At 50.0% G+C, this 24,128-nt stretch overlaps 9 protein-coding genes across 9 annotated transcripts; 5 read left to right on the top strand and 4 right to left on the bottom strand.

The window, feature by feature from the left end:
* The first annotated feature begins 89 nt into the window (after positions 1–89).
* On the top strand, positions 90–1,060 carry F5J12DRAFT_277609 (uncharacterized protein). Its single transcript, XM_051738716.1, has 4 exons — positions 90–276; positions 329–519; positions 574–664; positions 714–1,060. Exons 1-4 carry the CDS (start codon positions 208–210, stop codon positions 783–785), a joined length of 423 nt encoding a protein of 140 aa, XP_051597580.1. The 5' UTR covers positions 90–207; the 3' UTR covers positions 786–1,060.
* F5J12DRAFT_277567 (peptide methionine sulfoxide reductase msrB) lies at positions 848–1,642 on the bottom strand. Its single transcript, XM_051738715.1, has 3 exons — positions 1,517–1,642; positions 1,107–1,449; positions 848–1,055 (listed from the first exon to the last, which is right to left on the bottom strand). The coding sequence occupies exons 1-3, from the start codon at positions 1,574–1,576 to the stop codon at positions 1,000–1,002; spliced, it is 459 nt and encodes a 152-aa protein (XP_051597579.1). The 5' UTR covers positions 1,577–1,642; the 3' UTR covers positions 848–999.
* Positions 1,643–1,711: 69 nt separating this feature from the next.
* F5J12DRAFT_848030 (GC-rich sequence DNA-binding factor-like protein-domain-containing protein) lies at positions 1,712–4,194 on the top strand. The gene is made up of 7 exons (XM_051746420.1): positions 1,712–2,292; positions 2,315–2,347; positions 2,396–2,473; positions 2,556–2,622; positions 2,677–2,960; positions 2,983–3,256; positions 3,288–4,194. The coding sequence occupies exons 1-7, from the start codon at positions 1,717–1,719 to the stop codon at positions 4,088–4,090; spliced, it is 2,115 nt and encodes a 704-aa protein (XP_051597578.1). The 5' UTR covers positions 1,712–1,716; the 3' UTR covers positions 4,091–4,194.
* On the bottom strand, positions 4,195–6,262 carry F5J12DRAFT_848027 (uncharacterized protein). The gene is made up of 9 exons (XM_051746419.1): positions 6,134–6,262; positions 6,021–6,078; positions 5,908–5,989; positions 5,403–5,856; positions 5,228–5,325; positions 5,072–5,205; positions 4,937–5,020; positions 4,548–4,886; positions 4,195–4,486 (listed from the first exon to the last, which is right to left on the bottom strand). The coding sequence occupies exons 1-9, from the start codon at positions 6,184–6,186 to the stop codon at positions 4,208–4,210; spliced, it is 1,581 nt and encodes a 526-aa protein (XP_051597577.1). The 5' UTR covers positions 6,187–6,262; the 3' UTR covers positions 4,195–4,207.
* A 944-nt stretch (positions 6,263–7,206) lies between these two features.
* Positions 7,207–8,525, top strand: F5J12DRAFT_724496 (WD40 repeat-like protein; the record flags this gene model as incomplete). Its single annotated transcript, XM_051741541.1, has 4 exons — positions 7,207–7,535; positions 7,591–7,816; positions 7,871–8,040; positions 8,063–8,525. 4 exons carry the CDS (start codon positions 7,207–7,209, stop codon positions 8,523–8,525), a joined length of 1,188 nt encoding a protein of 395 aa, XP_051597576.1.
* Positions 8,526–9,715: 1,190 nt separating this feature from the next.
* F5J12DRAFT_848019 (PHD-zinc-finger like domain-containing protein) lies at positions 9,716–13,870 on the top strand. The gene is made up of 18 exons (XM_051746418.1): positions 9,716–10,073; positions 10,138–10,219; positions 10,280–10,669; positions 10,725–10,848; positions 10,905–11,201; positions 11,263–11,291; positions 11,340–11,435; positions 11,488–11,559; positions 11,613–11,621; positions 11,673–11,824; positions 11,879–12,045; positions 12,102–12,471; positions 12,520–12,655; positions 12,709–12,797; positions 12,855–13,064; positions 13,112–13,231; positions 13,287–13,427; positions 13,480–13,870. Exons 2-18 carry the CDS (start codon positions 10,171–10,173, stop codon positions 13,735–13,737), a joined length of 2,709 nt encoding a protein of 902 aa, XP_051597575.1. The 5' UTR covers positions 9,716–10,073; positions 10,138–10,170; the 3' UTR covers positions 13,738–13,870.
* An 85-nt stretch (positions 13,871–13,955) lies between these two features.
* On the bottom strand, positions 13,956–18,306 carry F5J12DRAFT_848017 (uncharacterized protein). The gene is made up of 13 exons (XM_051746417.1): positions 17,754–18,306; positions 17,628–17,704; positions 16,736–17,578; positions 16,234–16,689; positions 16,065–16,170; positions 15,784–16,018; positions 15,477–15,725; positions 15,338–15,428; positions 14,956–15,211; positions 14,767–14,900; positions 14,400–14,719; positions 14,266–14,348; positions 13,956–14,207 (listed from the first exon to the last, which is right to left on the bottom strand). The coding sequence occupies exons 1-13, from the start codon at positions 18,177–18,179 to the stop codon at positions 14,163–14,165; spliced, it is 3,321 nt and encodes a 1,106-aa protein (XP_051597574.1). The 5' UTR covers positions 18,180–18,306; the 3' UTR covers positions 13,956–14,162.
* A 54-nt stretch (positions 18,307–18,360) lies between these two features.
* F5J12DRAFT_848013 (Afadin and alpha-actinin-binding-domain-containing protein) lies at positions 18,361–21,144 on the top strand. The gene is made up of 6 exons (XM_051746416.1): positions 18,361–18,687; positions 18,747–18,892; positions 18,947–19,370; positions 19,417–19,648; positions 19,701–19,924; positions 19,978–21,144. The coding sequence occupies exons 1-6, from the start codon at positions 18,448–18,450 to the stop codon at positions 21,055–21,057; spliced, it is 2,346 nt and encodes a 781-aa protein (XP_051597573.1). The 5' UTR covers positions 18,361–18,447; the 3' UTR covers positions 21,058–21,144.
* F5J12DRAFT_848004 (FAD binding domain-containing protein) lies at positions 21,145–24,088 on the bottom strand. Its single transcript, XM_051746415.1, has 16 exons — positions 23,718–24,088; positions 23,594–23,657; positions 23,486–23,539; positions 23,394–23,429; positions 23,290–23,343; positions 23,085–23,234; positions 22,954–23,035; positions 22,844–22,900; positions 22,574–22,788; positions 22,450–22,522; positions 22,307–22,393; positions 22,218–22,259; positions 22,115–22,170; positions 21,936–22,063; positions 21,467–21,877; positions 21,145–21,411 (listed from the first exon to the last, which is right to left on the bottom strand). Exons 1-16 carry the CDS (start codon positions 23,840–23,842, stop codon positions 21,219–21,221), a joined length of 1,827 nt encoding a protein of 608 aa, XP_051597572.1. The 5' UTR covers positions 23,843–24,088; the 3' UTR covers positions 21,145–21,218.
* Between the last annotated feature and the right edge of the window lie 40 nt (positions 24,089–24,128).

Raw genomic sequence — 24,128 nt, 5'->3', positions numbered from 1 at the left:
TCACCATTTTCTTCAATCTGTACGCCTATTACCTTGCCACGTCCTTACACCCTACATAATTGGTTGCTATTAGAACCCGATAAAATGACTAACTGTTGGATGGTGATCCGCTCGGTGCATATATCTTTCTGAAGTCAACGGGCCCATTGCTAGGGGTTGCATTGGTTAGAGTTTGTGTAATCAGCACGGGTACAGCGATTAGATTTGATGACAAGGAGGCGCTTGTTGATTATCTCCTCCCTTCAGGCCCCAGGTGTAATGGATAGAATCCAGCAGGCAAGTGAGAGGTCAATCCATAACCCGTGCCTCGCCCTGACCGTCTCACCAGAAACTTGCAACATTACGTGCAGAAGCAGACCAGGCAATCGGACGTGCAGAAAAAGCGGAGCGCACAGTCAAAGAATATGAACAGGGCATCCTCGAAAGAGATCAGGAAATCACTTCGTTGCAGCACAAGTCATCGTCCCTCGAGGAGGAATGTGATCGTGTAACGCAACGACTCCGGGAGATGCAAGAAAGGTTTCGATCGCACCTCCATGAACACAGAACCTGTCATTGATCCAGCCCCAAAAGGGTAGAGGCAGACGGTCTCGAGATCGAGCGCATGACACGTCAAATGAAGTACCTAGAGCAAAAATGCGATAATTTGGAAACAAAGTACGAGGTATGATGTTTATCATCGTGCCAGTCGTCATGACCTCACCTGGTAACAGGAAGCGGTCGCCATGTATAAAGCGTCCCAAGCAGAACTGGACGGTCTTCTGAGTGACATGGGTAATATCTAGATAGCTCTGAATTTCTCTCGACCCCGTTTTGACGGTTTTCTCGAACAACTGGCGCAAGCTAATAACTACCTTGCTACATTGTCTATCACGCTACACGTAGTTTCGCGGGGAACTTCATGATAGTCCCTGGATGTGATCTGAATGGGGAGAAGGAACGATTTTACTTGCATCAACGTGCAGGTGCAACGACAACCCCCCCCACTGGCTACATGAATTACTCGTTTCCCTTGAAGCTCAACGAGACAGAGTTCACACAGTGACGTTCGTCAGCTGAAAAAGCCCATCAGCGATCCTCATCTTGAAGGAAATAGCAAAACTTGCTTGGAGTTTTGTATCCCTCTCCTTTGAATACATGCCCTAGATGACCGCCGCACGCCGTGCAGGTAATCTCCGTCCTAACCATACCCCATGATTTGTCTTCATGCCGACTGACCGCTCCCGGAAGTGCTATTCTCTCATACTCGAAACGCTGAGAGAAGATGCGATCTGACAGATAAGACTCACCATCAAAGAATGCGGGCCATCCACATCCACTATCGAATTTGGTTGTACTCTTGTACAGGGGCGTCTTGCAGCCGGCACAAGTGTAGATTCCCTCGTCGCTGAACTTATTGTACTTTCCTGTACCTGCTGGTTCAGTTCCTTTCTGGCGGAGGATACGGAACTGAAGTCATAATAACGATATGGGTAAGGCGAAGGAATTTGGAAACAGGAAGCCGAACAGTGGTTACCTGCTCCGGTGATAATATTGCACGCCACTCAGATTCTGTCTTGGGATTTGTATCGTTCATGGTAGAAGGAGAACTGTGAAAGGCCTGGCGCCTAGTCAATGCGATGGCAGTTCGAGTCGATCTAAGCATGCTTGGGGTGACGTCAGCTGACTCATCATCTGACTGTTACTTGCTGACGCCTTGACCAAGGATCTCATCGGATGGCACGTCGAAAACGCCAGTTGTTAGAGGAAGAGACGGACTCAGACGCGTCGCAAGGTTCAGACGATGCAGAAAATGCGGAAGGCGACAGGAAGCGTCGACGCTCAGCTGCCCCGTCCTTCGTCTCCTCGTCTGCAGCACCAGCATTCACCACAGGCAGCAGCAGCAAGCCTGCTACTCCTCCACCGCCCAAAGAACAACCACAACCAACACCCACGGCATTCGCCTCATCCTTCACCACCCGATCTTTCATGGGTATCGGAAAGAAACCCGCTACCCCCCTCCCGCCCCAGGAACAAGCTCACTTCCGCAAGATAGGTAACACGTTTGGGGCTCGAATGCTTGCTAAAATGGGCTGGGAGGCTGGAATGGGTCTCGGCGTAAGTGGCGAGGGTATCGCTGTTCCTATCGAGGCTTCAATTCGTCCGAAAAATGTCGGTATCGCTTTCAGAGGCTTCAAAGAGAAACCGCGTCCCACGCAGGAGGAAACAGAGCCTGGCGCAGGTGTTCAGGTGGATGAACAGAAGCAGAGGAGGGCAGATGTGTGGAAAAGACCGCGCAAGGTCAAAACGAAGGTCGAGTACAAGATCCTACGAGGAAATTGTTGCGGAAGCTACTGCCGGTCCAACGGTATGTGGTTGTATGTCATCCCATTTACCCACTAACCTTGCCACGCAGCCTCCGGAAGTTGTCTCGCTTGCTGAAGTATCAGTGGCGTCGTGGACACCGTCGACGGATCCGACCCGAATTCCAGAAGTGCGGCATAATTTACGGCTGATAGCGGAGGCCTGTAGCACGAATCTTGATGGGCTAGCACGAGAGGCCAAAGCTCTACAAGGAGCGTAAATCGTTCATTGCTCGGGAGCGCATGCGTCTGCAGAACAAGGCTGCAGACGAAGCTGAACGTAAGGTTGTTAGATTTTCCTATGTTTCTCCGTCGATTGATTCTATGTCTGCAGTAATCTCACGCTTACAACAAGTCTCCCTTGTGGCAGACGAAATTGGCACCAAATCCAAGGAACTGTCATCGACCTATGAGGCTGACCTTGACGACCTCTCTCCATTGTTCTCTAGGCTTCTTGTTGAATTTCCGGCGGAATTTGACAAATACCACCTGGACGAAATTGTTGTTGCGGCTATCCTACCGATGGTACGACGTGCAGTAGCCCAATGGAACCCTCTCCAAGATCCGTCTGGACTCGTTTCCACACTCCGAGGGTGGAAGCAAGCCCTTAAAGTAAACGTCACTGATGAGACGTTACAAGTCCAAAATCCCCATGACACCCTACGAGAGTCTCTTGTGGAATGTTTGGCTCCCCAAGGTACGGACATGCATTAACAACGAATGGAGCCCAGCAGATCCAACACCAGCGGTGAAATTTTACGAAACTTGGGCAAGCTTCCTTCCTGGTTTCGTGCGAGATAACATTATGGACCAACTTATTCTCCCAAAAATCAGTGGAGCAATTGCAGGTTGGGATCCTAAGCATCCCGCTGTATCACTCCAAACGCTTGTCCTCCCCTGGCTTCCTCACCTTGGTTTACGCGTCGAGGTACATCTTGGACGAAGCGCGCAGAAAACTCCGAAGCTTTCTCCGCCACTGGACTCCTGCCGACGGCGTGCCAAAAGATTTCAGCATATGGCGAGATGTGTTCGAGAAGGGTGACTGGGACGCCATGCTTCTGAAGCATGTCATTCCGAAACTTGGATCTGTTCTTCGCGAGGATTTCCGGGTGAATCCGCGCAATCAGGACATGTCACCACTTGCACAGGTTCTTCCGTGGTCTACACTTATTCGTCCATCTGTCTTCAGCCAGTTGCTTGAAGCAGAATTTTTCCCCAAGTGGCTAGACATTCTGCACATGTGGCTCATCCAGCCGCGTGTCAGCTTTGAGGAGGTAGCACAGTGGTACTCGTTCTGGAAGGCCACCTTCCCCGAGAACGTGCAAAACATGCCTGGCGTTGCACGCGGATTCACGAGGGGTTTACAGCTGATTAATTCGGCCATAGAGCTAGGGCCTGGTGCACCAAAGAAACTCGAGCGGCCCGACTACCGGGCAGAGCTTGTGGCGACTGCGGTTGGACCAACTACAACGGATGTGTCAAATCCACCGAAGAAGACAGTGCCGTCGCGGACGCAAGAAGTCACCTTCCGTTCTATTGTTGAAGACTACGCAGCGGAACACAATTTGCTATTTATACCCACCGGAAGAGCACATGAAAAGTCGCGTATGCCCTTGTTTAGAGTGTCGAACGCGAGCGGGAAGGGTGGGATATTGGTTTATGTCCAGGATGATGCTGTATGGGCTCCTGAAAGAGACGAGTATCGGGCAATTACGCTGGAAGAGATGGTCTTGAGAGTGAATAAGTGATTCTGTTTTTTAGGGGGGTACTAGGACCGTCCAACTTGTGGTATTTCCCGCGGAACTACTACTTTACATAAGTATAGTAGTGTACAAAGTCGCATTACGAACAATGCGTCTCGATATTCAAAAGTCGAAGTCATCATTCATAGGTGAGGTATGGAAACGGAAACCTCCGCCTCCACCGAACTGTCCGCGTCCTCCTCCACCGAATGGTCCTCCATCAAACTGCGCAAATAGAGAGGCCAGATCCGCATGATTCATGCGGAATCCATTCATGCCACCCATCGATGGGTCTGTCTGGCCGTCCTCATCTTCACCCATGTCATATCTTTGACGCCGTTGTGGGTCGGAAAGAACTGCGTGTGCTTCGACAACGAGTTTAAATTTCTCTTCGTCGCCACCCTGTCAAGTAATGTTGTAAGGTAAGTGAAAGACGATCAGAATCCGATCTATGATTACTGACCTTATCTGGGTGATGTTTCAAGCTTTCTCGGCGATATGCTTTCTTGATATCAGCTTCTATGCAGTCCCTCGACAAGCCAAGGATCTTGTAATAATCTTTCGTCTTGCTCCTTTTAAGGGCCGCTTCCGCCTTTTTGAGGTCAACCCTGAGAGTTCTGGCGTCCGCGTCCGCGCCCTCTACACCAGCTTGCTCGATGGCAGCTTTGAAGTCTGCCACAGCAGCATCCAACTTTTCGAGGTGTAGATTAATGCGTGCCCGGGTCCGCAGTGCCTTGAAGGATGTCGAACACAGCGTCAGCGAAGCTTCCGTATCTGCAAGTGCCTCTTCATAACGCTCCAACTAGTGAATATGTCATTACAACTGCTAGGGTACATTAGAGCCGCAATCACCTTGAGCTGTGTGGTAGCGCGATTAGAGAGTAGCGTGGCGCGTATCTGACCGCCTTTTCCTTCTTCCTCTGCATCACCTATCCGCTGCGTACGGTAAATAGCAGGCACAAAACTAGAGGAGGGGATCGCATTTACCTCCAAGGCTTCCGTATATCGGTCCACAGCATCTTGGAGCTTTCCGCTTTTAAAGGCGGTATTACCCTCTTCCTTAAGCCGTTCGACATCTTTGATACGTTTCCGTAATCGGGATGCATCTCCGTGTCCAGGATCTAATCGTAGTGCAGAGGTGACGTGCTGTATGGCTTGCTGGTAGCTTCCCAGAAAGGAAGAGCAGAAGGCCCCTAAGTGTAAGGACCTCTGGAGAATTGGGTTCCAACCTCAGTAAATCGCTGCGGAGAAGCCGTATAAATATGGAATCGAATAGATTGGCAAGACCCAAAACAGAGCTTACCACGAGTAGACTTACTTTGCGGCGATGTTAGCAGCATCCCAATTCGCCCGACCCAGCTCGAGCTCTATTCTCCACAGTCGCCATTGAATAGGCGCTTCGCCTCCCTCTGCATCCATACTTTGAAAGCACTTGTCCAAAGCGAGACGACCGAGTCCCCAGTCTCTCTTGCGTTTTGCAGAGTCAAAGTTGCGCAAGTGACGCTCGAGTTCCTGTACTTTTCCTTGTAGTTGCAGAGCAGTAGTATTTGAAGGCTCTAGGGATAATGCGGTGCAGAGTGATTTCAGCGCGGATTCAGACTCGCCGAGAGCGAGTTGACAACGGGCGAGACGGATCAGGGTTTTTGAGGATGGGTTATCGGATTGTAGGGTGGCTGCCTGCTGGCAATCTACGAGAGCGGGTCGGAAGCGTTTAAGAGCCATGTGGGCAGCAGCACGATTAGTGAGATAGGATGGTTCCGCAGGACTCATATCTGTAAGGAAGTGAGCATCGATAAACGCAGAAAAGCGGCGTGATTGCATACCAATGGCTTTGGTATACAATTCTACGGCTTCGGTGTACTGCTTTGCCTTGAAAGCACTATTTCCCTGTTCCTTAATCGCTTCCTGCGGTGGGTCCATTGGGTGACGAAAGGACTTTGGGTGGGGACGAGTCGGACGGCGCCGAAGAGCTACCAGCAGCAGGAATCTCCACTCTGTGGCGTGGTTGAGCATGAAGTGCGTGCAAGGATGAGGAAAAGGCAGTCGTACGAGACTTCGGCTGGCTGTTTTTTCTTTGCAGAGCCTTTTTTCTTGTTCGCCATGGTATTGTGTCTTGTCTTGAAGGCTGCTAGTGGGTCAGTCGACAAGGGTGTTACTGATAGACGTCACGTGCGCACCGCTCTCTGCTTACCACCGTCACCGTCGTCGTCGTCGCCGGCCAACACGCCTCCGTCAGATGATGGAGACGGTGTTGGACTCCATCAAGAATGGCCAATGCCAACATCCACCTAGTTCATTGTCGTCCACCATTTACATGCCGATAGCCTCGCCTCCCACCCCTGCACCATCGCCAGGTCCAATCCTCATTACTCCCAATCCTTCCCTGCGCACCCAACTTAATACCCAACACGATGTTGTCAGTTTGTCACGCATAGAGTTTGCAAACTTAGCAGCTCATGGCCCAGCTGCTCGAAGACGATACCTAGCATCTCTCCTGTCTGATTGTACTCATTCGGAACTTCTCTTCATCTCACAAACCATCACACCCATGCTCGAACGAGATTTCTTCTCTAAACTACCAGGCAGAATTAGCTTATCATACCCTTAGCTTCGTTGATGACCCAAAGACTCTTGCCAGGGCCAGCCAGGTGTGCAGGAGATGGCATGATCTTGTCGCGGACGAATGCATGTGGAAAGGGCTCTGCCAGCGGTATAACTTCCCTCTTAGCATACGCTCCCAAGAATACACCGAATCATATGACCAAATTTCGGAGGATTTCCCTTCGCCACTTAATCGAACTGGAGAATATACCCAATACCACGACCCGTCCTATTCAGCTTCCAGCGTCGCCTTCACCCGTCAGACCCTCTTACCGCAAACACTTTCAGTACTCATATACACTTAGTGAGTAAGCTCAGTTGTGCATGCGTTTTATAAATATAACATGCGTTCTACGCAAGTGTGCAACATGCGAAGAGGCGGGACCTTACTGCAGTCACACCGCATGTCTGTCGTTACCCCCGATAGCGGTGTTATCACATCCTTGGCGATGGACTACGACCAAGTTGTTGTTGGTCTCGCTAATTCAAAGATCCACATCTTCAACGCTGATTCGGGAGTCATGTCCCGTGCGTTGACTGGCCACGAATTGGGGGTTTGGGCAGTCCACCTAGTTAGTCGCGGAGGACTTTGGGAAGAAATACCAGACGACGTGGGTGTTGTAAAGAGCCGAGACGGCGAATCTCAGGGGCAAGAGGCCTTTCTGCCCCCTGACTTGCGCAAGGCCCTCGGCCTAGACGGGCCAAAGCGAATACTACGCACTCCTTCACATACTCCTTCAGGAAAGCCAAGCGATATATGTTGCGCTTCAGAGGGCTGGGGACAGCCTAACCCAATTGTCGTTAGTGGTGGATGCGACAAGCGGCTGAGGGTCTGGGACGTGGTATCTGGGTCCGTCTTTTCCTCCTCCGACAGGCTATAATGTTGACATACGTTGTAAACCTAGGCGCTGTATCTATGTATTGGAAGGCCATACGTCCACTATAAGGTGTATTAGGGTCCTGCATAATCGCCCCGTGGCCGTCACCGGTTCTCGCGATGCAACCGTACGAGTATGGAATATCCAAGAAGGAAGGCTACTCCGCGTGCTCCAGGGCCATCACCAAAGCGTGCGGTGCCTGGACGTATGTGGGAACAGGGTTGTCAGTGGCAGCTACGATACCACTTGCAGGGTGGGTATATGACGCTGCACTTATTGTACACGGTTGATGGTTGATCTTTCACAGGTTTGGAATGTAGACACAGGCGAATGTTTACACGTGCTTCGTGGGCACGGGCTTCAGATCTATTCAGTAGCATTCGACGGCATCCGCATCGCGTCTGGTGGCACAGACACTACCGTTCGTGTATGGGACGCGAAGTCGGGGTCAGCCATGTCAGCTTTTCTTAATCCCCGGTCTAACTGAGTACGTTACCAGAAATTGCATAGCACTTCTCCCAGGACACACGGCATTGGTGTGTCAACTTCAGTTATCATCTTCTGCAGGGCTCCTTGCAACCGGTGGTTCGGATGGTCGCGTCATCACGTTTTCGCTTCGCGACTACAGCCCACTACAGCGGATCGCTGCCCACGACTCCTCCGTTACCTCCCTTCAGTTTGACTCCAACTTTCTCATCACAGCCGGTAACGACGGACGTGTCAGTGTGTACGAAACACAAAGTGGTGCGCACGTGATTGACCTCAGTGAGCGGTCTGAGAGCGTCTGGAAGGTAGCCTGCAAGTACGGAACATGCGCAATCATGTGCCGCAGAGCTGGAAAGACAGTTATGGAGATTTGGAGTTTCAGGCCGAGAGTGAATAGTCCAGAGCCTCAGGGATTCCTGCCTCGGACTAACTCCTATCTGCGGAGTGGAGTATCTTATTACTCAAGGCTAAGCTGAGGACAATGTAAGTGGAACTGGAACTTGGGACTTTTGTTTTCATTTTGGTGTAATGTATGTCACTTTTACCAAGATCGTAATTAACTGTACTTCACAGCACACTCTCAGTCAATGACATTTTTTCTTTTCCCAATTACTGAGGCGACCCATAGAGAGGCAAGGAAACGACGTGTGAGTCTCTAGCTGTGCGCTGAGAACACGGTCACAAACGTGCAGCCGCACCATAGGTTTCACACCAGCTGTGAGACTCCCCGAAATGTCACCGGTTCGAATAATACGGCCAGCTCCTGTGGTACATAAGTTCGTCGTGTGCCAATGACGTCTGCAGGTTGCTTCGTACCTCAAGAGCTCGCCAGTTCTCTGGCTCGAAGCATTTGCACTAAATAATTCGAGCGCACCCGTTGTGCTGGTCAAGTTCCCGAAGGCTGGTCCAGTGACGGGACAGGCTTCACATACTTATGGTGACTTCCCTCCACGGCGGCTCTTGAGCTTTCAGGAGTAGTGGTGGCGATTGAGTCCTCATACTGGCTGGAATTCTCGAGGGGAACAGCATCGAATAGTAATTGACTACGCGGTTTTTCTCTTCCGTCGTTGGCTACTTGCTATTTAGAGTACGATCGGCTATCATATGTTGGAGTTGCGCTCAATAAACCTAAGTAGTAAGTTACGCCCAGTTGCTCCATTCCCGATAGATAAGTAACTTCATACTCTTCGATTTTCCATCAGCTTTAATGTTCTTCATGAGGTCACCGGCACTGTACAACCTTACGATGTCGAGTAAAGTCATTCGTATCCACCTTTTCCACTGGACGTGATGAGTACAGCCTGATGCAGTTGTGGAAACATGAGTTGCTGTTCCATTATTCTCTCAGTGACTTGCCCTACGAAAGCAGTATTTCCTTTGCTATTGAAATCATGGAGGGATGGCCGGCGATGTTTTCTATTTTAATATAGGATAGGATGTTCCCTGACATGCATGGGGCCGCAAAAGCGAGGTACTAGGAAATACTACCTGCGATCGAGCAGCGCTGGCCAATAAGTGAGCGGCGCGAGACAGATAAGGGTTCGAATAATGGAACCGCCTCGGCGCACGTGTTTTTCTCTGAACTTATTGTGTTCCAACTTTCCCATCTTCGTTATTACATAGTTGGTCTGAAATGCATTCCCTGTGTATGTCCACCCCTCCTACCATCCATCTTTCCGTCAAGGCAGCGGTAATCACATAAGAGGAAATCTGGTTGGACCTCCGACCCTGCGGAAGTTAATCCTGCCACCTTGGCTCAACACCGCCGACCACCGCTTCATCAAACTGAAATCCCACACAAACAGTGCTGAACTCCGGCGAAACGAATCCCCCTTTCCGTCCCATTTTTGTCGGGACAAAGAGTGTGGGAGGTAAGATTGTGGACCTGAGACATCGACATTTCGTGCCCCGTCGGAGTTTGATTTAACGGCAGTCTGCCATTCTGGTATCGCACCTTCTCCACCTTGTCGCCTCCATCGTATTAGCATCTGCCCAAATCCACAACTTGCACATTTCTCTCTCAGGTTCGTGGAAATATATCTTCTCGCATTTAATACATGGCTTGGACTTATATTTGATGCATTTCAGATTTTTTGGGATCCGTTCTGTCAATCGCGATTCATGGCTGCCCAGGTCACGTTGAGGAATGGGGAGAAGGTCAAAGTCAACGGTAAAATTCTGATTCACCCCCCACCGTTCTCAATACTTACCAAGGATCAAATTTATGAAGATCATGTTTATTGTTCTCCCCCGTGGTCGGTTCGGGATGGCACCCCTTATTCCGTCGCACGCATAATGGAATTCCTACCCCCAGAAGGCGCTTCGAAGGGCAAAGGAAAAGCAAAGGAAATTTATACCCGCGTCAGACTTGCCTGGTATTATCGTCCAAGCGACGTTAGCGACCGTCCGGTTGCCGATTCTCGCCTTCTCTTGGCGGCAATTTACTCAGAAGTTTGCGACATTAACCAACTACGGTCCAGGTGCTATGTCCTTCACAGGGACAAGATTACCGATCTTGCTGGATGGAAGAAACGACCAGATAGATTTTATTTCAACCGTCTTTTTGATCCATATATCAAGAAAGAGTTTGAAGTCATTCAGGCCGCAGACGTCCGAAATCGTGCGCTTATGATTCTCAATATGCAATTTCACCTTTTCCTAATCCTCATGTCTAGTCCCTGATCATATTCGCCAAACCTTGGTTTCCAGATATGAATATGTGGTGGCGGAGAAGGAAGTTGTCCCTGACCTCACAGATATCCTCCGTCTATGTGCAACGTGCGACCAATGGTGTGCTTAGTAAGACGCCATATTCTATTTTCTCCCAGGCGTAGTTATTTATCGTAGATCAACAGCCCAGACACTGTGGGATGTGATAGGTGCAAGAAGTTCTTTCATATGGGTTGCGTCCAGCCGCCCCTCCTTGCAAAACCCTCTCGCGGTTATGGCTGGACATGTGCTCCCTGCTCTAGGCGCCACGAAGAAGAAGTTGACAGTCACGAAGTTCGTCATGCAACGCCGGTCTCGAAACCTAAGTCAAATGCACCAGCGCCTCGCGGCCGGGGACGTCCTCGGAAAGATCGTTCTCTAGCGGAAAAGGAAGAAAATTTAGACATCAAATACTTCAAGATGTGGCCTTTCCGATATTTTGGGTGCGTGTGTGATAGTCACTTCTCCCGTCGGTAGAACCTCGGCTTACGTTTTTTTTACAAGTCAATATACAGTCGCTGAGGATACCCTTGGTGCGTCTAGATAGTAAAGCTGACGGATTTTCCTGAATTGGAATGCAGATCCCGATGACCTTATCTTTCCCCGGGCGGCGACGCGGGTTGGGCCGAAGTATCAGGCAATGATACCTTCCCCTGCTGACAATACTTCATGCCCAGGTCTGAGGAGGCACCTCTTAACAACGGAGACTCACTAACAAATTTATCTCAGATGCAGAAGAACGTGGTGGCGACAACACTGTCGAGGTTCTTAGCACTATTCATTTATTGTCGGACGAAGAGGGTAGGTGCCTTTCGTAAATCGTCTTCAGATAACCTCACCTGACCTTATTTTAGTGACGGAGCGTAAGCGTGTTACTTCGGGTGTGCATAATTACCGCCTAATTTCCCCCGCAGTGGAAGAATGGAAGGCGGCTCTCACGAGGAAGCAAGAGAACCTCTACAATGTAGACTGGCTGACGGAAGCTGCTCGCCGCTTTTCTCAGGCACACTTGATGAATAGGGGCTGGTCTACTGTTGATATGAGTGTTCTCACACGCACAGAGAAGGTAATATTAGGCCCAATATACCTCCTTGCAGGTTCACTCACAATGTGATTAAAGTGGAAGAGGGGGGAAACCAGGTATGCTGATAGAGAATGGACTGCTGAAGAAGTCGCTGCCTTCGAAGATGGTATTATGTTCCATGGTGCAGAGCTCCGCGCCGTCCGTGACGAGGTTGGCACGCGATCCATGCCGGAAGTGGTGCGGTTCTATGGTCATTGGAAGAAGTACAGCTTTTTGTTCGATTCCGTGACTTTCCGGTATCGCTGATCTCATCACATAGTTCGAGGCTCAAAGAAGATAATAAACGCAAACAGGAATTACGCTCGTCCCAGAAAGATGAAGAGGATGAGGAAGTGTCGATTTCTCAATCTATCACCCCTCTCTCAGATGATGAGGGCTCCACGGTCCGCGGGCCTTCCAAGGGATATAATAGTTGTGGTGCATGCAGAACACGTGAATCTGAGACGTGGTGGAGAGCCCCGAAAGGCCTAGCTACCGAGATTCTTTGCAATACATGCGGGACAAACTGGAGGAAATACGCTGACCTTAGCGTGCGACCTTTTCGCGAAGATTCGACGCCCACCGGGAAGAAAGGTAGTGAGAAACGGGAAGGCACTCCGTTGAATGGTCCAAACCCAAAGCGCTTGAGGGTATGATTTTGAAGCAGCTTTCATGGACAATATTTCATCCTTCTTCAGGCATCGATTACCAATGGTACGACCCCCCCTCCGAATGTAGCCACTGCTCTTCAATTACGGTGCCAAGCATGTCAAAAGATGGGTCCTCTTGGCAGAATCGTCAAGTGTCACAAATGTTCATTGCGAATTCATGCTGGTACGTAAAAAGCGGTTGTATGATCATCCGAATGATAGCTAATGATTTTTAAGGGACTTGGGGTGTCTTCGTGGATCGGGACACTTTGGAGTCGTACATATGTGCGGTATGCAAGGACGAGAAATCACAAGAAGCTTCTTTGGTAAACCCAACATTCCTCCATTCTTTTCGATGACTTCTCACGAGAATACATCGCTAGAATACGGACTGCGTGCTTTGTCCCTCCCGGAAAGTCTACGAGAAAGGGTCGGGGCATGTTGAATTTCTACGTGCGATCAAAGCAACCGAGGGGCAGGGCTGGGTGCACGTGCTGTGTGCTGTATTTTCACCCGAGATTTCCTTCACGGATGCCTCGCGCTTTCAAGTAGTGGAGGGGATTAGTACCATACCACGTCAGCGATGGATAGTTGTGAGTATTTTTTCGACGGAAATCGTGCTCTCTAACAAATCTCCTAGAGATGTACCATATGCGGTGAAGGACACGGTGCGGTTTTCCGATGCACGGAATGCACCAAGGAGTATCATGCATCTTGCGCATGGACCGCACGCCACAAATTTGCGTTTGAAGTCCAGCCAGTAAGAGTTTCATGCTCTGCGTTCTGGAACAATCCAATGTATTGAAACTTCCTAGGTTCGCAACCCCCGCCGTGACACCGTCGTAGTGACGTTCAAGGGGGAAACCGGAATCCTGACCGCTGTCATCTATTGCAAAGAACATGACGTGAGTAAGCATGAGCTATACGACATATGCGAGACAGACGAGACCGGGGAGGTCAGTTAAACGAATAGTATCCTTACTGCCCCGTCACTAATCCAATAAACAGAGTGTCATGCAATTATACACTCGAACATATAAGCAAGCGCCTGTTTCGCAGGCACATGCGTTGTTGCGCAAGGCGATGCATCTGGATATGGTTCTTAACAGCCGCCCCGAAGTTGTTGACACGTCCGAGCTTGATCCCCGGTGCGAATGCTGTGGGACGCACTATTCTCCATGCTTTTATCGTAGCAAGTATTATTCCGATCGTTGGCGTTGTCATAAATGCAACTGGCCACACCTGGTTGGACAAAATTCATGTTAGTAGGTATCCCCTGGGACATTGTAGCATATATATTGGTTTGTAATTATAGTTTACCGTCGTTGAGAACGCAAGGAATTGTGTACTTGGCGCCAAAGGGCGCTGCCCGGTTCTAGATATGAGCAACAGTATGGAGTGATCCTGAGAACCTAACTGCCTGTTGGTGGGCAAGTGGCTGATTTTCCATGCGACAATTCCTGGAATCCGGCTTCCGACAATGCCCGAGACATCTCTGGCGGGTACCTCAAGAAGTGAACACTACAAATGCATGTGGGACAAAGTCGGAGGTGCAGTAATTTCCTCGAAGCAAACATTATGGTACGGGTACAGTGGTAAAATAGTGAGGAAATGTGAGTACAGGTACGATATCAGATAGTAGGTTAAAAAACCAATAAGCACCAGTTTAAATATGGCCGTCGATGGCACCTCTAGTTTCTGACTCTTTTGTAGAATAACACGTAGGCAGGCCGGCCCTTTACAATAAACTATGATGAGGCTAAAACAATATTTATCAGAGGGACACCCACTCACAACCACTTCTTTAGCATCAGTAGCAGCAACGCGGCTATCATCGCAGTACAGCCATGATCCACGGGATGCAATAAATGCAGTATCTGACAACAATAAAGTTTGGAGTCCGCCTGCGGGAAACAATTGAAACTCACAATGTCCATTGCTGAGACTACCGAAGTGGTTCGTGACACCATACAGGTCGTACTTGTAAGGTGGCAGTTGGACTCGGGCGTCGTCAGCGCTGCTAGGCGGTATACCATTGGCGGAGCCCACCATGCTTGGGGGCAGAGGAGCGGGCATATAATTTGTGAGATCAAGGCCCTTGATGGGAAATTCTACAACGGTCTCAATTTTATCTGTGAATGGCCCTTTGACCGAGAAACGCTTCAGGTGGATCAGTAGTATTGGAGGGAGCCTGGACAGCGTCAATTTCTTTGTAGCTTTGCGCAGTTGTTTGCATTTTGGACAGTGCCTTGAAGCCGCATCAGAAAATTAAAGCAGATTCCGGGAAAATCCTACCAGGCATCTGCCTGTTCCAAAGTCTCCTCGCGGACAAATGCGTCTAAGCAGGAGGACAATGAGACCTTTCCAGTACTTTTTGTAGCCGGTATGGGAAGGGAGAGATACATGAACGAATTATAAGTGGTCGACGTCTACGATCGAAGGGTGTTGTCAGTGTAACAAAACGTGGAATTGACTTTTACGCACATGGTGACAGGTGAGGCATTCCATTCTATTCCTGAACTGTCCTTGGAAGTAGTCCACAATGAGACTATCGTTGCGCATCTTGTAGATTGTCCATTCTTGCTCGCTTGCAACCTGTTGAGGAAGCTTTTCAAGTTCAGCCTCACGTTGTGGCGTAGAGTGATTATTCGCGGGCTTGATGAGTATACGATTAATATCTTCGTGAAGGCCATCAAGAAGGAAAGTCAAAAATTCTTGGGAGTCGTGCTGGTCAGAGCCGCTGAATTGGGGGGCGTGATGACAGATAGATTTCTACACTTCCGTTAGTACCTGCACGACGCAAGGTAGGAAGGACAAGCATACTCTGAAGTCAAGCGGGTTGAAATGAGGGAGCTCAGAATGCGACATGTTGTAAAGGATGCTAGCGAACGCCTGGGCTAGCCTACCCTCTGTACCCAAGCGATTGCGCATATTGACAGCAGATTTCCACCGCCCATCTGAGGCAGGTCAGTACGACTACAGCAGTCCTTGTCAAAAGACATTACCTGTGAAAAACCTAGCAAATGGCACCGTTGCACGAAGACACTGGATTGTTGCATTCATGTAGCAAGTATTGCCCAAATTCCTCAATCCTGTGGTCGTAATCTGCGTGTCTGGCCAATAAGTGACTGGGTAATAACTGTCAATGATCGGTGGCTTTGGCTCCGTTGCCTGGGGCAGTGTCGTCAACGAATATGAAGAGGCGTGTGCAAAGCGGGGCCGAGCATCCTGACGTTCGGAAGAGTGCGATGCAACTGGTGGAGGTGGGCGAAGGGTAGGGAGCGGCAGGTCAGGATAAGTCAAACACCGGACGAGGCGTGAGTCCCGTAATTGGGGATTGTGAGCCATCCATGTAGTCACTACGGCGTCGCGATGGATTTATCGAGGCTTGTGGTGGAATGGAAACAGCGGTGAAGGGTGGAGGTGAAGAGAACGGGAGGTGGCTAGATGGGGCGACCGAGGAGAAGCTCGGATATGAGATCGGCCCGGTTGAAACGTTGGCATTGTTGGTAGGAGATTGAGGCATCACCATAGACCTGAAAGGTGACTATGGAGAGTGAGCATATGCTTTAACATATGAAGGAGAAACATACTGGTTCTGAAGGACTATGATTATGAGGCGGCGTAGACGGGGGTCTAAGCATGGGGCTCTTGCGGATAATAGATACGGGACCGTCCAAGAGTACTTGGTTGCCCACACTTGAATGATGAATGGACCATCTTTGTTAGTATTGACGACTTCCAACTGCTCTGGGTACTTACTCAGATAGTTGGGGTGGTGGATGTAATTCGGGTGGCACTTTATCGCTTGATGACATACCATTATCAAGAGGCTGCTTCTGGGGGAGCTGGAGACGAGTTGACGCAGGTGTGGTTGGAGTCGGCAGAGGCACCGGTGTACTACCGAGGCGGTTTTCAGCGACGCTTGTTAGGTTTCGTCGGGCACTGGAGGCGCCTCTAGTAACTTCATTGTCCCCGAACTCCATTTTCCAAGCCTGTAGACCACCAATGAGGAGCATTGGCGGGCTCCGGAGTGCCTTTCTGAGCGCATGTTCGTACACGAGTCGAACGAAAGTTGAAAGCGGACCTCCGTTGTCGTACGCCTCCGATGAGGCATCGTACAGCACTACCAGATCAAACTTTTCACGGTTTTGAAAAAGGACCAACTCTTCGGAAGGCGCGACAGCCAAGGAACATTCGATGCTCTCCGCTGAAGCGCTACAAACTGTCAGGTCGATCATTGCACGGGGAATTTCTCATTTACTTTACGCGTGTAAGCACAGAGGGCTCGATGCAAACTATTGCACCGTCCCTGATATGTTCTATTTCGAACTCCTCCCGCGTTCGAATGTCGACAAGAAGCACCTTGAACTTATGGAGATAATCAAACAGCTGCCTAGGATTTACAGCGTTGGAGATGGGGACCGTCCTTTCTGATAAAGGAGAGGATTTTGAGGGCGATGAAGAAAATGCAAAATTATTGATCGAGGGCTTTGATGCAATTGCTGGCGAGGTAGGGCGACTCATGAAAGCATTTACAGTAGGCGTAACAGGCGTACTTGAAGGCCGTCGTCCGGGATCGATGAATACGGAAGGAAAGGTCTTCAAGTGGGGTGGTAATATCGATTCCATATCATCCACATGAGACGCGAACGAGTCAATATCGGTGGAACTACCTTCCAAAGTTTGAGAGTTAGATGGAAATAGTGATAGGTTCAATTGTTGTATGTCGGGAAAAGACTGAGTAAAATCAGAAATACTAGTATGAGATGGACGAGGTGACGAAGAATCAGACACGGGGGATGGTGGGCCGAGGCTTGAGAGCGGAACAACTGCGTGCGGTGACGACCCTGCTGAGCTGTTTGGAGCAGCCGATGTATAAAGAGGAAGCTGAAAGGGTTGCGAATGCGATGGTGTGGATGTAGATAGTCTGTGTAATGGCCCTGCTTCCAATGACTTTGGTGCCGGTAATGGCGACGACGTATCCGGGACTTCCCGTGAGAGGCGCCCTGTTGTAGCTCCAGTAAGACCGGCATCGTTCAAGGACTTGACGCGATCAGCAATGGACGTTCCAGCCATCCTGGTGGCGGTGTTGGAAACGAGATCACTGTGAAAGCAGTGAGTCGAGTCGAGGGGAACGCATGGATAACACTCACGCTGAAGCGGACTTTTCCAGATCGGTCAACCTCCATTCGATGGCTTCGACACGTTGTTTCAGATTATTGCCGTCAGTCTGATGAATTAATCAGTCAAACGTGGTGATCGAGAAACGCATTACAGACCTTTTGAAAGTTGACGAACTCCCGGTACAAGACGCCGTGCTTTCCAGATTTGCTCTCGTTAATGAACTCGTCGCTGTTCATGACCATAGCAGCAAGAGATCCCGCTTTCAACAGAAAAGAGAGCGCGCTCTTGAGGTCGCCCGCATTTTCGCGGAGCTGTGCAGTCTGCAGCTGAGAGCGGGCAGACCTGAGAAGTGAAATCGCGGAAATGCCCTTTGCATACCGTCGGGCATCTTCTTTCGCCCTTTCCTTGATCTCGGAGATGCTAAGATTCTCGTTGGGTATGACGGAGCCATTCCGCATTGTTGGACTCGGTGTATGGTGGTTTCCAGGGCGGGTGGACGGGTATGTGATGCTGTTCTCACTGTACGATGATCCACAACCTAGTCTCGGGGGCGCAGGAGGGAATGCGGCTACAACAGGCATCAAATAAGTAAGGACGCGATATGGGCGGTAATGGGATCGAAGGATGAGCCAAGTAGACAGTAGGAGAAGTCAGACGTCGTCCAGAGCTGCTCCCTCTACCATACGCACAATGGGCAAAGCGGTGATTACGTAATACACGCAGTTCCGCAGAAACCCCGTGACATGTCTCATCTCGTCACGTGGGTTGACGCGCACGTGACCATTGTCGCGTCTCTGCCTGTCACCTGTCGTTCGGCTCCACCCAACTTCCAAGTGGGCAGTGTTAGCGATGGCAGAAACTAAAAAGCTCGTCCATTGGGCTTTGAATGCCTCTGTGTCAGAATTTGGCTCACCCTCATCCGAAGCCTCCTCCTCAAGCTTTGCCTCGACACCGGGTCTTCAGTACATCAACTCTCAACTCATCGCACATGGCTTCACCACCGCTCCTGGCCTATCCCTGGACGGCATATCCAAGGCAAATTCCGAACGTGTGGCAAAGTGTCTGCTTACCATGCTAAGCCAGAGAGTGGTATATCCAAGTGATATAATATGCAGTCTCTTCAAGTCTCACCCGCACTCTTTGTTCAGGATGACATGTCGCGTGCAGAAAATCTCTCCACAAAATTGCGCACGCTGTCTTATGACCATGAACGACTCATGGATATGCATAGTGTTTCGAAGGAAAAGGTTGCAAATGCGGAAAGAGAAGTAAATCAGTATAAGTCGCGTTTAGCGTGAGTACCCACATTTACCCAACGTTTAAACATTGACTACAGCCCATTTATTAGCTCAGAAACCCGAGCCCTTCGATATTCCGAAGCAAGCCATAAGCAGACAGCAGCAGAGCTCCAGCGCATCCGGACATCGCTTCAGGGCCTCCGCGCCACGCATGTCACAGAGCTTAAGAAGAAAGAGAAAGAGATTGAACGAATGATAGAGAAGTGGAATAAACTTGCAGACGCACAGTCTAAAGTCACCGCGGCTTCCTCGGGTATATCGATTCACGGCGCAAATGCAGAAATCGTTTCAGGATCCGACAACTTAGGGAAAGGCAAAGGATATCTTGATGTCGCCCTTGAACATGCGGAGTCGTCGCGGGCCGAACTGTTCGCTGAATCTACGAGGCTCAGGCGCTTTGCCGTTATTTGCGCAAACCGGATACAGTCGCTGACGCATAGAATGCGTCTTGCACTGTCCGTTGAGGAAGAAGAGGTGCATTCTCTTCTGATGCTGTCCCTCTCAACTGACAGGTTGATAGCCTCCGACTTTCAATCATGATGCATTGTTCCCGCTCTCTCCGATCAACGCTGCGGAGGAGAGGCTGCTGTCCTTGTTCAGTTCAGCAGACAACACACTAGTCACGCTGTCTACACGATTCTCAGAAATGTCTCATATCAATGCCAACCCATCGGCCGTTCCCTCTGGCACCTTGGACATAGCCGAAAGCGAAAAGTTGAGAACCACTATTGAGAAGCTACAAGCTGAATTGGGTCATCCTTCTTTCCTTCTGGTCCTTGACAATGGCTGAAACAATTCCTCCAGAGAAAACACAGCTCCAGTGTGAATCGCAATCCGCAGAAATACAAGCCCTGCTGAGCCGAGTTGCACAACAGGCCGCTTTGCTGGACTCGCGTCATCTGGATACCGAAGTAAAGTTTGCTCCAGAACGCGAAAGACTGGAACGAATTAAGCAAGAGCTCGAAGATGAACGGGCAAAGTTCACAGAAGCTGCCGTTACGCTCATTAAAGAGAGAACTGCTTTGGAGGTAAGAGTAGATTAACCTACAATGTCATCAAGTTGTAGCTCATTATTGCTCAGAACGACCGAATCAATTTCTTGGAAGAGAAGCGGATCTGGTATCAGCAAAATCAGACTGCATCCTCCGCACCTCCACTGCTCTCCAGCCTAGTTAAGCCTGCTGAACCGTCGCAGAAGAAATCACCACGAAAATCACCGCGGAAGAATAAAGTAGTTGGAAAATCCAACACCGGACGCAAAGTGCGCACATCCCGGAGATCGTCCACCTTCTCGATACCGCCACCTACGAATGCCGAACCTGCGTATGAGACCGAAGTGATACCGGTACCTGTGTCTGCCCGGTTGTCCAGCGATCAAGCTCAACCTACTACACGACAGTCCATACTTCCAACATCCTTTGTACTTCCACCACCATCTCCTAGGACTTCCTTGCCCCCTCCTCCAAATACTTTGCTTTGCCCTTCCAGGGATGTCTCTTCAGGCAACGGTGTGCGCACAGACAACTCATCCGAGATAGTTCTACCTTCATCTTGTCACCACCCCGTCGTGCAACCGAACGTACCTCAAACACCATTGGCAAGTCAACGCCCCTTTCCGGTGGCAAAGCCTCTTGCACAACGCATGACCCACGCATACTCACCAACGAAACCCAGTCCACTCAGTCGCATTCTTATGCTTGGCGAGTCACCCGAAAGTGCAGATTCGGTGCCTCTACCAGCAATCAGGGAAGCTGATATAACGCCAACTAACTCATCGAAGCCACTGTCCAACTACGAAGAGGACGACGAAGACAGTCCTTTGAAGGAGAAGAGGGGAGAGAAGAACGTTAATGCGAACGACCAACGGGCAGGTGAAGTGGTCATGAGCCTGCCAAAGGCGAAGATACACCCTCAGACTAACGTTCCTGTGAATGCTGGCAAAACCAAGACGAGGGGCTCACTCGAGAAGGAGAATAGGGGAAAACCTTCACTCAGGGTACCTCCGGCCACGGCGCCGCAAGGAAAACTGTCGAGCAATAGCAAAGCTGAGCCATCAGCAAAGGGGGTGGTCAAGTCCATCCCAAAACCGCCAGCAGGAAGAGGTGGTGCGAGAAGAGTTCCCATCGGTAGCACAGAAGCCGCGCCTGGGTGGAAAGCGTGATGGCATGACCTTGACCTGTAGTGTTTGGGACCCAGTACGATACCCACGACGAGACTTCGTTCTCACATATACTCGGCCAACCCGGGCCCCCTGTCTCCCCCTGAACGATATGGAAATCTCGGAATGCATAAATGTTGATATGTTACATCGATTCTCAGTCTTTAAACTGTGTGAGTAGCCAGGAACGACGCAAAGTATGCGTGCACATCCTCCAGGGCAACGGCTGGCGCAATCATTCCGACATATCCATCCGGCCGCACGATCACAATGGTCACTTCTTCGGCGCTGATGCCAAATCTTTTGTAGGCACCACCCCCCTTGCTATCCGTAACATCAGTGTCGTCGAGCAGGACTCTGAAGACAAATGCGTAAACGGCATGTCCAGTGGAAATCTTATTATGAAACTTACTTGGACCAATGAGGTCGAAGAATCGCAGGCACGCTCAGGTAGTTAAAGTTCTGCTTATCGCCTACCACGATAGTTATAATATCAAACATAAGGGAGACCTGGCGGCCCATGGGATATCTTTGTAAGAAGCTTGTGGGCGAACTCAGTTCGTTGGCAAACGTGTGAATTTCTGAAAGTCGGGATTCCTCCATGGACCCGAGAAAAACAAGAATCTTAAAACGAATATCAGCAGGTAACACGTCCTGAATTTCCACCGGTTTGGCATCGGCTGCTCGGATGAAAACCTGAGGGAGCATGCGCTCCCCAATGACGAGATTCTCGGCACTTTTCTGATGTTTGGTGTTGACAATCATAGATGGAGAGTAGTGCACGCCGATACCACTCGTGAAACCACCGAAAGTCTGAAATGCTCTACAGGAGAGGTATGTAACATGTCGACTCGGGTAGCATTTCAGATGTGATTACGCACTTCAAGAAGTCTTCGTGGGTTACACCGTCTTGGTTATTTGAGGTTCTCGGTTTACCCGAGAACAATGCTGCGAATTGTTTGTCGAAGTCGATCAAGTCTTGCGCATACTTTCTTCTTTCCGCCTCGTACTGCGAAGTCATGGTGAGCGTGAAGGTCTGTGTCGATACTAGTGCTCATACCGTCTTCAAGATCGACGGACTTGCCCAACCCCTAAGAACTTGAACCATTTTCCACGCTGGGCAACGATCAGTACTGATTTTCTGAGAAATCACTAATGCATACCGAGGTTGTGCGTGTCATTCATACTCGCATTCATTCCCTGCCCTAAGAGCGTATAAGTGGATGGCAACCCTGACTCACACTACACCAACCTGCTTTGGGTGAATGCGTATGACACGCATCACCTGCGATGAATACACGGTCTTCGACGGAATACCTAGATGCCACCCGCTGTCCGACTACCCAAAATCATCTAAGGACTGATCGCTGAAGGGGAGTGTCAGAGAGGACGTACTAATGTATATTGTCCACCATTCTACGTCTGACAATGGACGTATATGAAAGGGCTGGAATGTTTTTCTTGCAACCTGCATATTCAAATATTCAGCAGCACTTAATTCAAGAAGACCGGCCCTCACCTCAAGAATTTGCTCCGAACTCATTCTATTCTTGTCAACCCTCCCGGTTGCCGGATCCACGACGTCACTCTCTGACAGCTGAACGTAGAGTCGCACCTTGTCACCTTCGCGTGGAATAATCATGCTTGAACCATTTGTAGAGTGTATAGCCGTTTTGTTTCGTATGTCCGGGAAGTTGCTATCCGGGATCATGTCAACGACCCCCCAGACATAATCTCCAAGGACACATTTAGGACATCAAAGGGGAAGTAAACATGGACGGGCGTCTACCTGTTTGCTCTCCTTCCATAGTGATTCCGAGAGCCTTTCGGACCCACGAATGCGCACCTTCGAACTGCGTATAGTCTCTGCAAAGAACAACGCTTGTAAAAACCACCCACCATCTGCACCAACGACGTATTTGGCGTGGACTACCTCTAACTTGTCTGCATCCACAGCTGCATCCAAGCGTGCGAGCGTTACCTGCAGTTTATGAAGGGGGAGTGATATGCACATCTTAGAACTAATTGACCTTGACCGGGTATGAGGACAGACTACGAAGCTGCTCAGGGTCCCGTGAAACTTCGATGGCCACTGGCTTAACGGGTCGGTCTACTCTTAAATTATGTGCGGCCATTGAGTCCATGAATATTTGTTCGATGGCGCCTTGGTGCAGTGTAACCTAAAGCCTGAAGATTTACCAGAAGCATATACGGCAAGCTCCTTGCCTGACACACCTCAAAAGGGAAACGAGCAGTTGGCGCGGTTACGTCAGGAGCACGACTGGTGAGCTGAGTACGGATCATAAGTTCTGCCCTTCCACACAGCCTACTGCCCTCACCTGAATCTCCCCGGCGACATTCGGATTGTAGAATGCCTATCCAGAGAGTTCATGTTTGCAGGTTCCTACACAAATCAGACTTGGCGACGTACACACATGTGCATCTGATTCCCCTCCCGCAGTAGACGTTCTGCGAGGCCATAGCTCTACGTAAACCATCTTTAACTTGACCCAACGGCGCAGATCGAGTATAAGCTCACTTGCAGGACTTCAATCGTCCTAGGTTGTATGCCATCTGCTTGTCCAGCAATCACTTTGGAAGGCCTGGGTAGGAAGGTAGTTAGCCCGTATGATCTTGCAAGCCACTTCGGATCCTAGAAGTACCTTAGGTCAATGATTCTAACCTTTATATCCCCTGCAGCGGCGAGGGCATTTCCACACATGAATCCAGCGGGACCAGCTCCGATAATAAGAACATCGACATAGCTCTCGGGCGCTTGGGGTGGCATGATGGCTAAAGAACAAAAGGTTGCTTAATGAAACGCATGCCTACGAGCCCGCCCGGCCTTAAGAGGTTGACGCGGGCTGAGGCGATTATTCGATTCGCTGAGCTTGCGGATGCCCTTCTCCCTTTGGCGACGGTGAATGGGGAAGGCAAAACTACACGCCACTCAATTGAGCCTTACGTCAGTGGACAATATTGAATAGCAACCTAGGCGGGGACAACCATTGGAGCCCCCGTCTAGGACTCGCGGTTATTAGGTTCCTAGGGACAGGAGGTAGGGAACAGCCACG

This window comes from Pisolithus orientalis (genome assembly GCF_024613125.1).
Source record: "Pisolithus orientalis strain OTSU chromosome Unknown F5J12scaffold_28, whole genome shotgun sequence".
NCBI lineage: Eukaryota > Fungi > Basidiomycota > Agaricomycetes > Boletales > Pisolithaceae > Pisolithus > Pisolithus orientalis.
This window is presented reverse-complemented; position numbering and strand designations above follow the sequence as displayed.